At 39.4% G+C, this 16,002-nt stretch overlaps 1 protein-coding gene across 8 annotated transcripts in view; it reads right to left on the reverse strand.

Moving 5' to 3' along the window:
- Nucleotides 1-2,450: 2,450 nt before the first annotated feature.
- Nucleotides 2,451-16,002, reverse strand: part of LOC129775103 (tyrosine-protein phosphatase 10D) — a 61,450-nt gene continuing 47,898 nt past the window's right edge. For 3 of the 8 annotated variants that reach the window (XM_055779364.1, XM_055779367.1, XM_055779365.1), the window contains 9 exons: nucleotides 14,515-15,948; nucleotides 14,381-14,398; nucleotides 7,772-8,009; nucleotides 7,519-7,705; nucleotides 7,200-7,457; nucleotides 6,790-7,048; nucleotides 6,616-6,735; nucleotides 3,165-3,965; nucleotides 2,451-2,973 (listed from right to left, as the gene is read on the reverse strand). In XM_055779364.1, the coding sequence (XP_055635339.1) occupies nucleotides 3,562-3,965; nucleotides 6,616-6,735; nucleotides 6,790-7,048; nucleotides 7,200-7,457; nucleotides 7,519-7,705; nucleotides 7,772-8,009; nucleotides 14,381-14,398; nucleotides 14,515-15,948 (2,918 nt within the window). In that variant the 3' untranslated portion in view covers nucleotides 2,451-2,973; nucleotides 3,165-3,561. The other 5 variants (XM_055779372.1, XM_055779371.1, XM_055779366.1 and 2 more) reach the window with 4 other exon arrangements.

The following is a 16,002-nucleotide window of genomic DNA, read 5'->3' on the forward strand; positions in this document are numbered from 1 at the left end:
TTTTTGGAAAAATTAAAAAAAAAACATTTCGTACCAACATAAAACATTTAAAAAATCGGATCTAATAATTTGCGATAAGAAATTAATATCAAACAACTTAAGAACAACAAATCTTCTGGCAAAGATGGCATCGGAGCGGAACTTATTAAGATGGGCCCGGAATAATTGGACATGGGAGGCGATCTGGCGTAGTGGTAACATCCATGCCTCTCACGCTAAAGGTCACGAGTTCAATTCTCACTCCCGACATTCTTCCAAAAATGGAAGTAAAAAGTGACGTACCAGCCAAATGAGTTGAAAATCACTATAATACAGATAAAAAAAAAAATAATTGGACATCTACCGGAGAAGTGTAAAGATGGAGTTATTTGCTCTATCTTCAAGAAAGGGGACAAATTAGACTTTAAAAACTTTCGTGCAATCACCGTCCTGAATTTTCCCAAATCATCTTCCGTCTAGTGATCCCTGATTTTGGGATTTAAGCGCTCCTCAAATCACTTCAAGGACGTGTATAGTTTAAAAACGTTGTACTGCTCACTTGTGCGCAGTGTATTAGAGTATGGAGTGCAGGTTTGGGCTCCGTATCACGCTGTTCACATCAACCGGATCGAACGGATTCAAAAGCATTTTGTCCGATATGCTCTAAGGCGCCTAAACTGGAGGGATAGGACGATCCTGCCATCTTATGAAAGCCGATGCATGTTGATCGAGCTACCGACACTATCAAGCAGACGAATACTCCTATGCTCATATTTGATGTTCTGACAAACCACGTCGATTGTGTTGACATACTTGGGAGATTACGCTTCAACATTCCTCTTCGAGTGACGCGTCAAGTGGATTTTTCCCGTCGCTCAAACCATCGCACCTTATATGGGATGAATAATCCTTTGGACGTCTGTTGCAATCGCTTCAACGAGGTTTCAGATTTTTTTTTTGACTTCGGAATGTCCAAAAATTTGTTCAAAATTAGAATTAACTGATAAGTTATGTCTGTGCGTTACTTTTTTTACAGCGAAGACGAATAAATAATAATATAATATAATAGTATAGGATATACTTCTAGGGGCCTTAGGCCGTAGCAGGTTAGGTACCGCATCACTAAAATGGCTTGGTAAATAATAAGATTTTCGATAAGTCCTTTCTAGGGTATATTCTTAAGGTGAAGGTGGAAGCTAGCCATTGTAGTAGTATAGGTAAACCCTCGTGTAAAAATGGGGTAATAGTGTTTGTGAGAGAAGAGCAAAGCACACGTAAATAGATCAATTCACTTATCAGACTGTGTGGCGCTTCATTGAAATGAGTTTTTGAATACATTTGAAAAAAAAACAAATAACAATTCAATACTAAAGTAAAATGTATGAACGATATGTTCCGATGAACAATTGCAAATATAAATATATATAGAAGGTGCATTTGCATATGAATCTGATTATACGCGAGCGTAACATGAGCAAATTTATAACACATGCGAATTGGGGCTCTTTTGGTATTAACAAGTTCTTCCGCGTAGTAACTCGATGTTGATAATTCCTTAATATTTTCCTTCGTTGATCGTATTGTTTTCACATATTCACGTTGGAAAGCCTTAACCCTTCTCTTCGTTGGCCGAGGCATTTAGATTGAATTTAATACTTTTCCGTTTACTGTTTTTGAAAGCATAGGCAGCCGTGGCAGTGTTCCGAGCTCTGCAATACAATTTTCTTACCCAATGTTAAAGTTGTTAAAACTTACATTATAGACCCATTAAACGTAAAAATAATAATTGTATTGATATCAACACAATTTTATTCTATTGATTTTCATGACATGGGACGCTATGACTCCGGAATAACATTTTATTGAGTGGTTTTTATAGCTGTTTCGATGATGTTGTTTGGCATCAGTGTCAAAAAATAACGATGCTTCCACCAATACAAACAAAACCATTGCTGAAGATTGAAAAACGAAAATTTAACTTTCAGAGCACTTGCTCGAGTTTTCCGACGTTCTTCACTATACGGTGCGAAAGCAGATGAAAATTTAATATCTTGTGAGTAATCGATTAAAGTTTGGTTGACATTACTTGATGGGAAGTGTGCAAAAACGATCATTTTCTTCACACTGTTTCGCAAAATTATTGATTTTCTGGCGAGGGGTGAGGGAGGGAGATGAAAGAAATGAGCGCCATTGTAGCAGCCATTTGTGGCTAGCTTCCACCTTCACCTTAAATGTCTAAACTACAGAAATATGAAGGAAAAAAAATATTTTTTTCAAATTTCTAGACCAGAATACTGCCTTAACTTAACTCTGTAGTATTAGGATGGTACGAAAATCAGAATTCTAAATTTATGGTGATCATCTGGTTCAACCATTGATTCAGTGTCGTCTGAATTAAACGATTTTCATTGTATGTGGATGGATATACGAGGTCTATGCAAATCTCATTTAATAGAAATAAAACACTGGGGTATTTTTATGATATGCTATTTTCTCTTTTATTGTTTGGGTTTTAAAATAGTGTAACTAAAATTGCAATGATACATCTTACATTATGTACAACAAAACAGAATTAAAAACTTGGATTGAGTGTCCATTGCACATGTATAAATACAATAAAATTTGAAATTTAATGTACTTCGTTTATGCTGATTTGATTCTCCGATGACATCAAGAACTTAAAATAATTCTTGATTAAATAGCGTATGCACTTCCAGTATTATCGACATTTAAAGATAGAATACACAATAGTACATTGATAACACTTCTCTTTTCTACAGAGCAAGAGCTTTTTCCTGATATTTACAATTCGAAGATTGGGCTCGAATTTCCCATTGAAGTATGTTGCATTTATTTCCGCGAATGGGCCAATCGGTCAAATACCGATTCTTTTTGAGTCGTGAATTTATCGAATATTTATCGACTAAAACGTACGATTGAAATGTCAGATCCTTCAAAGTGTTCACATGCCTGATTCTGCGATTCCTTCGTCATCTGTTTTGAACGAGAGAAAAAATATTAATACACGAAAAATATGGATAATTCGTTATACAGGTTAGTAATTGAATGCTACCCTTCTCGTTGGAAGCGATTCATACGTGGAAAGAGATCTAGTCACAATTTGCAAAACTAAGTATCTTTAACTAGTGTATGTGTTAATTAGGATATCAAAAAGATTTACCAACCCATCTCTCTTAGTTTTAGATATAATTCATCACTAACACCACCACCACAAAGATTGTTATCTTCGTCTACGATAACAATAATGTCATCATCCTGTTCGTCCTCTTCGTCCTCCACGAAATTGTGCTTATAGCGGATGCGTTCTCGGTCTGCTTCCGTGTTGAGATTATTTCTTTCATTATTTTTATGAAGTAACAATTCTCTCTGATCATTGGAATCGTCTTCATCCTCGTCTGAATCGATTCCTACGTCGACTTCGGTTTCGTCGTCTTTTTTATCTTCGCCATCGATTCCATCGGGGCGAATAATGTGCGCGCTATTACCATGGCTGTCGTCGTTGATAGCGATAATAATGCTACTTCTACCACTACTCCTATTATCGCTATCGTTCTCCAACTGTCATCTTTCTTCCTTCCAAAGTTTACCACCAATCGATTGCTGCTCATTATTGCTTATCCCATCTGTTTTGGACTCGACGAGGTCGATGGATTGCCCGCTACCTTTACGACTAGCAGTATTGCTATTTTGCTTATCTTCTACGTCGTCAGCTATTTGATGCTGTTCTGTATTGTTAGACTTATTGTTAGCTTGTACTTCAATGGTTATCACTTCAGTTTCTTGGCAATGGTTTATAATATCCTTGGCATCGTCAGTCCTGCTATAGCTTGAATGGTTACTACGTATCTCCTGCTCGCAACCATTAGATTTGATTTCGTTTTGGCTATCTGCCTCAGTATCGTTGGTATTACCTTGTTCCGACTCTATTAGCTGTTGTTCTTCTGAAGTATCTTGTTCTCCCGGTTCTAATAATGTTACAACCCAAGCACCATACAATATTCGATAATGCAATTTGGAGTGTTTCGATGAGTTGAATACAACGCATGGTGGGTTAGCCGTTCGGAAGATTGATTGTAAAAAGTGTATTATTGCGAAACAATTTCCAAATGGGTAAATGTTGATAGGAAGTGCATTAAAGAGATAAGAAAATAGCAAATTTAACGAATAATTATTTAGTAGTCATGTTCTCCTGTGGAGTATTTTTATAATCGAGGCTTCTACACTATCGTAAGTTTCGTTTTTGAGTTGCTTAGAAGAGGACTTTCTTCCACTTGGTTTAGTGTGCTTTCATCGAATACTTTGGAAGAGATATAAAAAAAACGTATGAGTTTGAAATCGCAGGGAAAAACACGCGGAACGCAAACATCATGCTGCTAGGACACAAAACGACTGACTTTTACTCATTCAATAGTTTATTTGAAATGAATATGTATTTTATGTTAGTCGAATATTATATATGTATATGTTTGCACACATTTATATACGAAACATTTTATCTATCAAACGTGCAACTGTAAGTCGTTAGATCAGTAGCGTTCGACACATTCGGTAAACTGGTACCGTGAAGCTCCCTTATGGCGGGTTTACACTAGAGAGATCTATAGCTATAGATTGATTTATTCACGTGAAAATAGGTGTAAACGGAAGAGACTCTTATTCGAGGTATATATAACTTGAATAAATTCAGCATATGTAAACGCTTGTGAATTTCTCACTGGTGAGAAATCACTAAAGTTGGATGCAGTTCTACTTCAGGTGAATAAATTCATCAAAAATATGAATATATTCATTATAGAAGTTCACGATAGTGTAAACGGTTGATGCGATTTCTATAAATCTCATCATATTTCTTCACATGAATATATCACTAGTCTAAACCCACCCTTATATCAGCCAGCAGGTATGGGCAAAATCAGATCGAAATTTGTTCAACAGCACTCATCCATAGATAAAAATCACCCTTCTATTCTCGGTTTAAGCCTCACTTTCTTTGAGACAGAAAACATTCACCTATCCTCTTCGCAATATTCATTCTCGATTAGAACGGGAAAATACTGTTTCGATTCCGCTCATCTATTCTCAGAATTTTTTGTATTCCCTTATTTGCCTCTCGGAATGACGTTAGATGTTGATAGAATCAAACTGGAAACTTTTGTTTGAACCAGCGAGTGTCTCTGTAAAATCATTCGTTTTTCAATCAAATAGCAATCATTGAGCCTCGACCGCGGCAGTAAAATATAGGTAGATAGTTGAAATCGAGTTGTTTCCTTTGCACTATTGCAATATTTTTTTGTTTCTAGTATGAAACGGTCTAAGCCAACGCAAAAAAACCATATTAACGCAAGTTATTAATGAGCGGGAAGGTAGATTCATGTGCACTTGAATACTGACAAGGAAAAGAGTAAAAGGGAAAATAAAATAATACATACACGCAGATTCAGTCTATTTTGACTCACTAGTTATTTTGTTACGTGCGATCCTTCCAAAGTAGTATTCATTCATTGAATGTTGTTTTCCGCTCTTTGTTTTGTTATGTTCACTATCAGTCCCGAATGAAAATGGTCGGGGAGTGTAAAATGATTCATCGTGCACTCTCACGATTGCTTGCTGCATTCTTTTCGCCATGATTATTCCAAGCAGATACAAGAGTGATTTATAATTAGGTGTGGAGAAATGAGCGAATGAACTTTTCCATACTTGCGTCTCGGCAGATGTCATTACCCTGATTGAACGAGGTCGAAGAAACCATCTAACAGAAACTACACAGTAGTATATAAGGATGTGATTGGACGTGAGTTTTTTTTAAATAGGAGAGGGATTACTTAAAGGAATTTCTTAATTGATAAAAATAACAATTAATAGGGAGTAGCGCAGCGTGAAGATTCCACACAGACTTTCAGATTAGCTCGAATCACGAACTAAGCATTGATGGGAGAATAATGCGCTCGTTTGATAGACGAAGTGATCTTTTCTCAACTGCAAATAAGCGTGGCAAACAAGCTGGCCGCCAATGTACAGACTAATATGTGACGACGGATACAACCACAACAACAAGAGCTCCGGGCTCAAAAGATGCGAAATTTTACTGAAGACGTTGTTTGGGTAACTACTGAGAAAATAGTATGATTTTTACATTTTTTATCATAGGTAATTAGAAAAATAATTATATAAATAACATTGCTCCCACAAACTCTGGAAACAAGACGAAAGAATTTATTATTTGTACGTTAAAAAGTGCCCTTTATTCCCGTATTCTCTCAGTTTCATGTTTTCTGACTATTAAACATGGCCGAATGGAAGAAGACAGTGAAACTGGCGAAAACAGAAAACATGATAATTGTGTTATTTAAAACTGCGTATATGTTGTAATCCTTTATCCTGTCACAGATATGTGCCGTTCAAGATACATTAATAAATTAATGAGGCAATTACTTAACAAATCGTATATGTTAGTGGATAGAGGAAAGCAACTAAACCAAAATGTGAGCATTGACATTAAGCTGACCGATAAAAGTAAATATCTAAATTCATCGTTATTAGTGGTTCGTTGAAACCAAATATTAGAAATGAAAGCCACCACAGTAATGAGATAACAGGTTTCAGGTTTCGCCTTACCTTCGTAACCCTGGTTGTCATGAATTTCCCGTTCAGTACCCTCTTTACCCTCTAACACTACAAGCAAACATTGATGGATGCAAATATATTGCTGTTCAGTTTGAACCATCCAGACACGTTCTAGGGGAATAGACAAAAATTAACGGTTGAATCACGATCAATAGTTGAACCTACCTTTCCGCATTGCCCAAACAATGCCGAAGATATCCACGTAGTCCGATACCTGTATTTGTTGAAGTATTCTATCGAGCGTTATGAAGGTACCAGAGCGTCCAACACCAGCACTACAGTGTACCACAATTGGCCTCTGATCAGGACCCACACGCTCACGGAATGCGCGCACGAAGCGAGCGAGCGTTTGAGGCGGATTAGGTACACCGAAATCAGGCCATGTTGTGAAATGGAAGTGGCGTATGATTCGTTGTGTATCACCCTGAAATTGAGAGCATTGACCTTGAGATCATTTGATTACAGTGAGGAATAATGCAGAGAGCTCGCCAACAAATTCGGAAATTACTCTTTTTTTATAACAATCTGATGAGCTTTCTATATTGAACATTTCCATTATACGATCTTCAACTAACCCTTGTCATCATGAACTCCGTGATTACCCAATCTGGGTAATGACTGTCGTTTAACAGTGTAACTTTGATATCACCGTAATACACTGGCACGGTATCATGCGGCCAATAATGGTCGCATTTTTCTCGACCCTTTTCGAAGGTTCGCGTTAACATAACAATCGCACGGGAATTACTCTCCCAACACATGCGCCAGAAGTCATCTCGTGTTGAGTGCAATGGGCCTTGCGTAACAATAAACTCACGGGGCGAATTGTGACCCTAGAAAATCAGTATGTTGTTAAGTCATGTGTGTAGTAATAATAAAGACAATGACAGTTACCGGGACATAATTAGAATTTATGTAGTCTGAACCCTCTTCGTCGTCTACTGGCTGTAATTTAAACCGTGAATGGTCATATGGTAAAATATTGGTGAATCGATTCTTAGGCCTATTGCAGGGTAAGTCAGCAAATGTGCAAGGTTGATCTCGACCCACGTGTTTTAGTTCTTCAAATTCTTCACTAAATCTGTAATGAACCAAGAGATAATGCATGCCTTACAGGTACTTCTTTCTAATGAAACAATATACCCACCTAAAATCGGAGTCGGCTGACATCATACGATAATGTTCGGCAAAATTCTTTACAAGTACTGGACGGCTTGTTTCCATTGTGCTATCTGGTAGCGACATATTGTCATTTGCGCGTTGTTCGGTGGCCTTTTTGCGGCCAGTGTGACGCCGTCTTCGTAGGAATAAAATAGTGCCAACGAGTAGGAGGATGATGAATAATGGGACCGTTATCGAAACGATCAGTGATGTATTGTCTTGTGCTGGAAATAAAATATTATAATTAGCTTGCTACATTTGTGCACATTCGATGGTTTTCTAACGGTCTCTCAATCCTCCGCGTCTATTGGGAAACGTAATATAAACCAGGATTAACTTATTTTCGACTAAAAAGTTGCAATTCATTTATTACAGGAAACATTCTAAATGTCCGGTTCTTGTTACGCTCTTAGTTGTTCATAAATATTTGGAAGATAATGAGCAGAAACTTGCAGCACTCACGTGACGACAATAAGGGTTTTGAGGAAATAACATTTCTGCAATGTATGAACCTCTACGGAAAATTACTCTATCTTTGTGTAGCGACGAATCCCACACTACTAGCCTACTGGTCTAGTTTGTTTCTTGTTGTTCCTCAGGGATTGCTCGACTTCTCCCTCGATAAACCCAACAAAATAAATTTCTCCATCAATGAACTCTTCATCGCCCTGCGTTCCGTCAAGGAAAAGATCACTGGCCTAAATAGCGTTGGCTACGAGGTGTTCAAACAGCTTAGAGGCGAATGAACTGAAAAGTTTAAAGCCTCTTTAATTCAACATCATCATCATCAAACAGCGGCTTTGCTAGGGTAACCCACCATCCCCAACATCTTTTACACTCTGTCCAACTTCTATAAGACCAGGATCTTGCTGCTTTGTGTCATTGTAAACAAACAACGCTTCAATTCATGTTCTAGTGTATTTGTATTAGTAACTATTATACACTCCATGATTTTCATATGTGTGTGCGTGTGAAAGCGTTGAGCGTAAACAAGTGTTTTTGTATTTTTCAAGTGTCAAGTTTCTATAGGACCAGTTACGTTATTCGTTGTTTTTAGTTAGTTTGATTAATAAATCTAGAAATGCCGAAATGAAAAGTGCTCACGGATAGAGAAAAAGGACAACCACCAAGAAAATGTTGGAATTAGAGAAATTGTTCGTCGAATTGGACGGTTCCATCAAATAGTTTTCAATTATTTGACGAATCTTCGAGGATACGGTAAAAAGAAAAAAGCTCCACGTAAATCGAAGCTCTCTAACCGGGATAAGCGGGAAATAATTAAAACAGCTTCAAATACTTCAATATCGTTTATGCAAATAAAGCAATCTTTGAATTTAAATGTTTCATGCGAGACAATTCGTCAAATTTTGGTAAAAAGTCCTTACATAAAGAGGTCCAAAAATGTTAAAGCTCCTTATCTTACACCATCTCACATCGAATGTCGTCTGAGTTTTCACATGAATCAATAGTGGGACATGGTATGTCATGTCATGGTATGTCACAAAGAACGAAGAGTTCCTCAATTTTTTTTTACTTTTAATTTCGTTAGGTTATCTTCAGTGACGCAAAAAAGTTCAATTTGGATGGAACTGATGGTTTCAACGGGTATTGGCATGATTTACGGAAGAAGGAACAGTATTTGTAAACCAGAATTTTTTGTGGAGGCCCGTGCATGGTTTGGGTGGGATTCTGTGCAACTGGAAAGCTCAAGATAGCTTTCACATCATTCAAGGATTACATACATGTTCTGAATTCCTATTTCCTACCGTTTTTGTGTGGATATCGTCACATTCCAGCGAAATAATGCTACACATAAATATTTTTTTTGACTGACTGGCTCGCTCTCCAGACTTGAATCCGGATGAAAATATCAGGGGAATCCTTGTACGCAGAATCTATACTGAAGGAAAGCGGTACACCACGATTGAAGAGCTCAAGGTCGCAATTTCGAAAAAATAGAAAAATAACGAGAAATCCGTTCAGCAGAATTTGGTAAATAGTATTCCAACAGGAATTTTCCAGATTATTAGCCGAAATAGCAAGGTTGCCAATTATTGACATGTAAATCAGGCAAGTTTTTAATTTTTCATTGATAATACTTATGAATTTTAAAATGGTATTATAGAAACTGGACAGCTGAAATTATCATATTTAAGCACAATAAATAAACAAACAACTCTTTTGAACGAAATTGACACTAAATATACTTTATTCTAAGCATTCTACAATGTATGAATGTATCTTGTTGAAATTCTAACTGTTTGTGTTGCAACGAAATAATTTCAGGGTGGTCTTATAGAAGTTGGACAGAGTGTACGACCTCTGGTCCAAGCATGAGTTCTCTGAGGATTGGAGACATAGCTTCGTAATACTCATACTCAGTACCGTTAACCCTTTTGCCTACAACATCGAGTCTCACTCTGTGCCAAAAACTGCAACATCGAGTCTCGCTCTTTGTGCATTTGCATTTGCCTGTTGAATGAGGATTTAAACTTTCCCCAGAGACCAGAGCCCCAACTCTGAGATAGTTAGCCGGCCGGTTAAATTTGCTTCAATCTATCTCCAAACACCATCGAAGCAACAACTAGAAGATACATATAGGGCAGATAGGGGCAATACGACCAGGCGGGGCGAAATGGGCCACCCTTCGTTTGAGCTTGTTATTGAACCAATAGCACTAATTTTTAAACAATTGTGTTAGAAATATTCTTATTATGTATCTCCGTGAAAACCGTATTCGAATTCAATTGTTTTATAAAGTTATTGGAACGAATCTCACACTGACTGATTACGACGAAAACCATATATGAAAAGCAGTCAACAAAATAAGCTCTGTACGCTTCTTACTGAAATTTATGATTCTGCTCTCTTGGGGCAGTATGACCATGTATCTTTTCAACATAACCTGTAAATACAGCTGTCAACATTTGTAAACATAGTTGAAAATAGCTAGATGTGGAATCATGGTACGGAATTATACTAAAGGGTGTGTCACATCAAATTGCATCACGGAAAAAACGCTGTAGAAATTCGCCCAGTAGACCGATCCTTTTGAAAATTTTAGACAGTAAAATAAAAACTATTAAACAACTTCTGGCATTTTCTTTTTATTCATACTTCGAGCCCAAGCCCGTATGCTCGCACCTTCCTCTTTACCCCGTCCATAAGGTTCTGTACAACGTCAGGTTGTAGTTTTTTTTGAACAGAAATCCATTTTCTCTTGAAGTCCGCCTCCGATTTGACAACTTTTGGGTTCTTCCGGAGGGCCTGCTTCATAATCGCCCAATATTTCTCTATTGGGCGAAGCTCCGGCGCGTTGGGCGGGTTCATTTCCTTTGGCACGAAGGTGACCCCGTTGGCTTCGTACCACTCCAACACGTCCTTTGAATAGTGGCACGAAGCGAGATCCGGCCAGAAGATGGTCGGGCCCTCGAGCTACTTCAATAGTGGTAGTAAGCGCTTCTGTAGGCTCTCCTTAAGGAAAACCTGGCCGTTTACCGTGCCGGTCATCACGAAGGGGGCGCTCCGCTTTCCGCAAGAGCAGATCGCTTGCTACACCATGTACTTTTTGGCAAACTTGGATATTTTCTGCTTGCGAATCTCCTCCGGAACGCTGAATTTGTCCTCTGCGGAGAAGAACAACAGGCCCGGCAGCTGACGAAAGTCCGCTTTGACGTAGGTTTCGTCGTCCATTACCAGGCAATGCGGCTTCTTCAGCATTTCGGTGTACAGTTTCCGGGCTCGCGTCTTCCCCACCATGTTTTGCCTTCCGTCGCGGTTAGGAGCATTCTGAACCTTGTATGTACGCAGGCCCTCCCGCTGCTTGGTCCGCTGGACGAATGAACTTGACAAATTCAGCTTATTGGCGACATCCCGGACCGAACTTCTCGGATCACGTCTAAACTGCTTAACTACGCGCTTGTGATCTTTTTCACTGACGGAGCATCCATTTTTGCCGTTCTTCACCTTCCGGTCGATGGTTAGGTTCTCGAAGTATCGTTTTAGTACTCTGCTGACCGTGGATTGGACGATTCTCAGCATCTTACCGATGTCCCGATGTGACAACTCCGGATTCTCGAAATGAGTGCACAGGATTAATTCACGACGCTCTTTTTCGTTCGACGACATTTTTCCAAATTTACGAAAAATTGACAGTGAAGCATGGCCAACATGATCTATACACTCTTATCTGATTATAAGCGAAAGCTGAAGACATAATTCCTAAAAATTAAATTTCTACAGCGTTTTTTCCGTGATGCAATTTGATGTGACACACCCTTTAGAACATCCGACCGTAAAAAGTGGTCACAGAACGGCTTGAACGCGGCAATCGAAGCGGTGAAGAGTGTTACGTCAGTGCGACATGCATTCCTCGTGCATTGTGTCCCGCGGAAAACACATGAACGTTATTTACATTTTGCAGATCCTTTGCAGCACCAGTTGCTCGGATCAATTGGTAATGTTTTTACGACGGAGCCATATTCTCGCTATGGACGAGGATTCTACGGTGTTACGACAAGAGAAATGATTTGGCCGAAAGAAATGATAATCCTCACATTTCCAATAGCCAAAAGCAATTAGCCGGAATAGATTGGTTGGCTGGCTTTCGAAAGCACCACCCACAACTCTCTTTTCGGACATCAGAAGCAACCTCCGCCGCCAGGGCACAAGAATCCAATCGCATTGCAGTCGGGAAATTATACGATTTACTGGAGGACGTACAAAAGAAATACAACATTCCACCATTAAGGCAATTCAACGTCGATGAGAATTCAGTGATTCCAATAACTATCTCTTATCAATAGGAGAAGCAAGTAAACTAAAAATTATTATCTTCATTCAACAGGTACAGACCAGAAATTCCAAAATTCTAACAATGCGGGGAAAAAGGCAGAAAAGCGCTGAGCGCTGAGTGCTGAACACGGAATAACGATTATAGAATCTTCCACAGAACTCCCTTGGTTGCTACTGTCGGCACAATTCAGTTCCTCTACAACTTACATGATCATATTCCCCCGCATGGTGGACTATTTTGCCCCGTAGTACTTTCGATCGACGGAAATGGAACCCATTTTTAAAAGTGTAAATTTATAACATAAATCTTTTTTAAAGTATATTCATACAATTTACATCGATCGATAAGGTTTCAAATCGTGAGGCCCCTATCTACCCTACAGGTGACCAAATAGCCGCCTCATCTATAGTCTTTAACTGTCGGATTGGTCCAGGAACAAGTTCTCATAAACAGTGGCACCAATTTACAACAAGTAACTGCGGACTGACTCCGGTCTATTGCCATATACGCCAGCAGCCTCTGAATGCGCCGAAATGGGAGAACTCCGTTTCGACTTACTCACCGACTCTGCGATCGTATCCAAGACGGTGAGTTTTCTTCCAAAAACCAACAGTAGGAACGAAACACACCTGACTGTGCTTAGTACAATAATCTTGCAGTGTGTGTCACGCACCAACCTCCCTACGTTGGTAGAATAAATCTAGTTTGGGGCGAATGATTGGAGGTTCACAGTTGTTCGAGTGGAAAAAGGTATAAACATCTTCCGAACTGGAGCGAACCCGTAAGGCCTGCAAAAGGCTTTGATGGTAATGTCAGCAGGAAAATACCGTTTTCACGAGATCAGGTACCCGGAAGACTCTAAGGGATCAACTCATGGTTGTTTTCAGGGTAAGTGACAGAAACAACAGATTAGTTTTCAGCAAGAGACTTGTTGACATCTGCCAGGTTTTCTCGGCTGAAGTTGCCGGAATTTACGTGGCTGCTCATAGGGACTACTGGACACAGTGACTTTGAAGGTAACGCCGACCTATTCGCTCTGGACAATTCTTTACACGGTAGTTACCGCTGGACGAAGTGAAATTGTGGATTACCAACTCTTTTTGCCTCTTTTGGCTCGAAAGGTGGTTCGCAAAGAGAAGTCAAGTTCAAGAGGGCATCCTTACCATTCAATCAACACCCAAGGCATTCTTAACTAACGCACCGTAGAATCAAATGACAGTAGCAATAAATGTGTTTCTACCCCTTCACAAAGCTAACATGAAGAACAAGGAATATATAAGATAAGAATGAAGCACATTAATGGAAGGCTCAGCTTTGCTCGTCTTTCGAGTGAGACTCGGGACTCTTACCATGAGTGGAACTCGATATTCTAGGGTGAAAGGTTAAAAGTAGTCGTTCATGGTCTCAAATCTCGATTGGTGGTTTGCGCAGATCTACAAATCTCTTCCATGGGAAGCTACGAAATATAACTACCAGAACTATGTTATCAGTTAGATAACGACGGACAAACCTGCAGGAGTTAAGGAATTAAAGAAAAACCCGAGACACTTGATAAAAATATATATCGAATAGAAGTCGATTCAGATTTCTATAAGATATAGATATGGGGACGTTTTGCAATCACGAATGCAATATAAACCAGAGGATGTCGAATTGCAGGGAAATCGTTTGGTATTGAGACGTTCATAAACTTTGCGTCAGAAAAAAGCAGAAAGAAAACAAAAAAAATGGATAACAAGTTACCAAAAGGAACCTAAACAACACACTGATATGTATGCACAGTCATCACATTTTGCTTACCATCTACTGATAATAGTCCTGTTTCATGCGAGCGAAACGAATGAAAAATGTAAGCATTAAAATTGTGTTATGTCAAATGATGAATACACTCATGTTCATATAGATATATTCTTGTAAGCCCTTGTAAAACCTACCTGTCCGAATAGGATAGCTGTAAGCAGTATCGGTAAATTTGTCAGGTGCAGTAAAAGCTCTGACCTTCACTTTGTATGTGGTGCCGGATTTGAGCGGCCCGTTGCAATATCCAGACTTGCGAGTATCACAGTTTTCTGTTCCGATGGTAAAGTCTTCGACCGAGCTGTTTTTGAATGGATAGTATGGCTCGATGACTTGATATGGGGGCCACACACTGTATGATTGCACGTCGTACCAACTGGGCATTTCTAGTCCGGAGGCGTTCTTGCTATCATCCTCAGCGATGATGATGGTGTAGGTCGTAACGACGCCATTCTGATCGCTGAAATAGTGTTTGCGGAATCTGATTTCGATGGTGGTAGCACTGCTCCCAACTTCGGTTGGTACGACTTGAGTTTCCGGTTTAGGAGGTGCCAGAATTGGCATTTTTTGCTTCCACATTTGCTCCGGCCCATAACCAATGGCGGTTTTAGCTTGTATGCGGAATATATATGTTTTTCCTGGCAGTAGGGCCTTGATTGTACCACGCAATTCCATGGGCTTGAAATCTTTAGCCTGAGTATGTTGTGATCCATCCAGGCCGTATGTAATGGTAAATTGTCTGATGATTCCGTTCTGTTCATTTGGTGGTAGTGACCACTCGAATGTGATTTCGCTAGGCTGGATGTCAATAGGTGCAAATTTGTCTACACGCCCTGGAACGGATTCTTTTGTCTGGAAGCTAGCCGAAACTGGAAGACTACTGCGTAGAACGCTGGATTCCGTGCCGGACCGTACGACAACAGTAAATGTATAGTTGCGATGGGGCTTAAGATCGGTGATTGTGATGTGATTGTTTACAGTGAGATTCTGCACGTAATGGGAATCATTTTTGAGGTACTGTATTTCGAATGCATTGTATTCGCCTTTAGGAATATCCCAGTTGAGTATGATTTCGGTGTCGGTAATATTACCCGCATTCAGTTCGGTAATTGGTTCCGGATACATCCGATCTTGTCGTTGAATTGGCTGACTTGCTACACCTCCGCTTACAGTCCAGACGGTGATATTGTATAATCGTCCAGGAATTAGGCCAGTGAACGTGACTTTGCGATCAGTATCGTTAGCAAACTTCTCTTTGTCAGGAATATTGATATCTCCAAGGGAGAAACGATATATGTCAAATTTGGAAGATTGCTGCGGTGTTGGCGTGTAGCTTAACGTGACCGTATCGCGTATCTGTACGTTATTCACTATTAATACTTCGGATTGGATTAATGGCATTGTGCGTGTTTGCAGTTTTGTTACATCGCTTGTGAGGCCATATGATACTGTTTGGATTTTGAAGTTATACATAACACCTGACATGAGATCTCCGATGAGGATACGTACAGTAGGCGGTTCATCCGCAAGTTTTTCTTCGTCGCTGAGACCGCTACCTGGATATGGGAGAACTGATATTTGGAAGTGTGAATTAATTAGTGAACTAACAACATCATTCAGAAAAC

This window comes from Toxorhynchites rutilus, chromosome 3 (genome assembly GCF_029784135.1).
Source record: "Toxorhynchites rutilus septentrionalis strain SRP chromosome 3, ASM2978413v1, whole genome shotgun sequence".
NCBI lineage: Eukaryota > Metazoa > Arthropoda > Insecta > Diptera > Culicidae > Toxorhynchites > Toxorhynchites rutilus.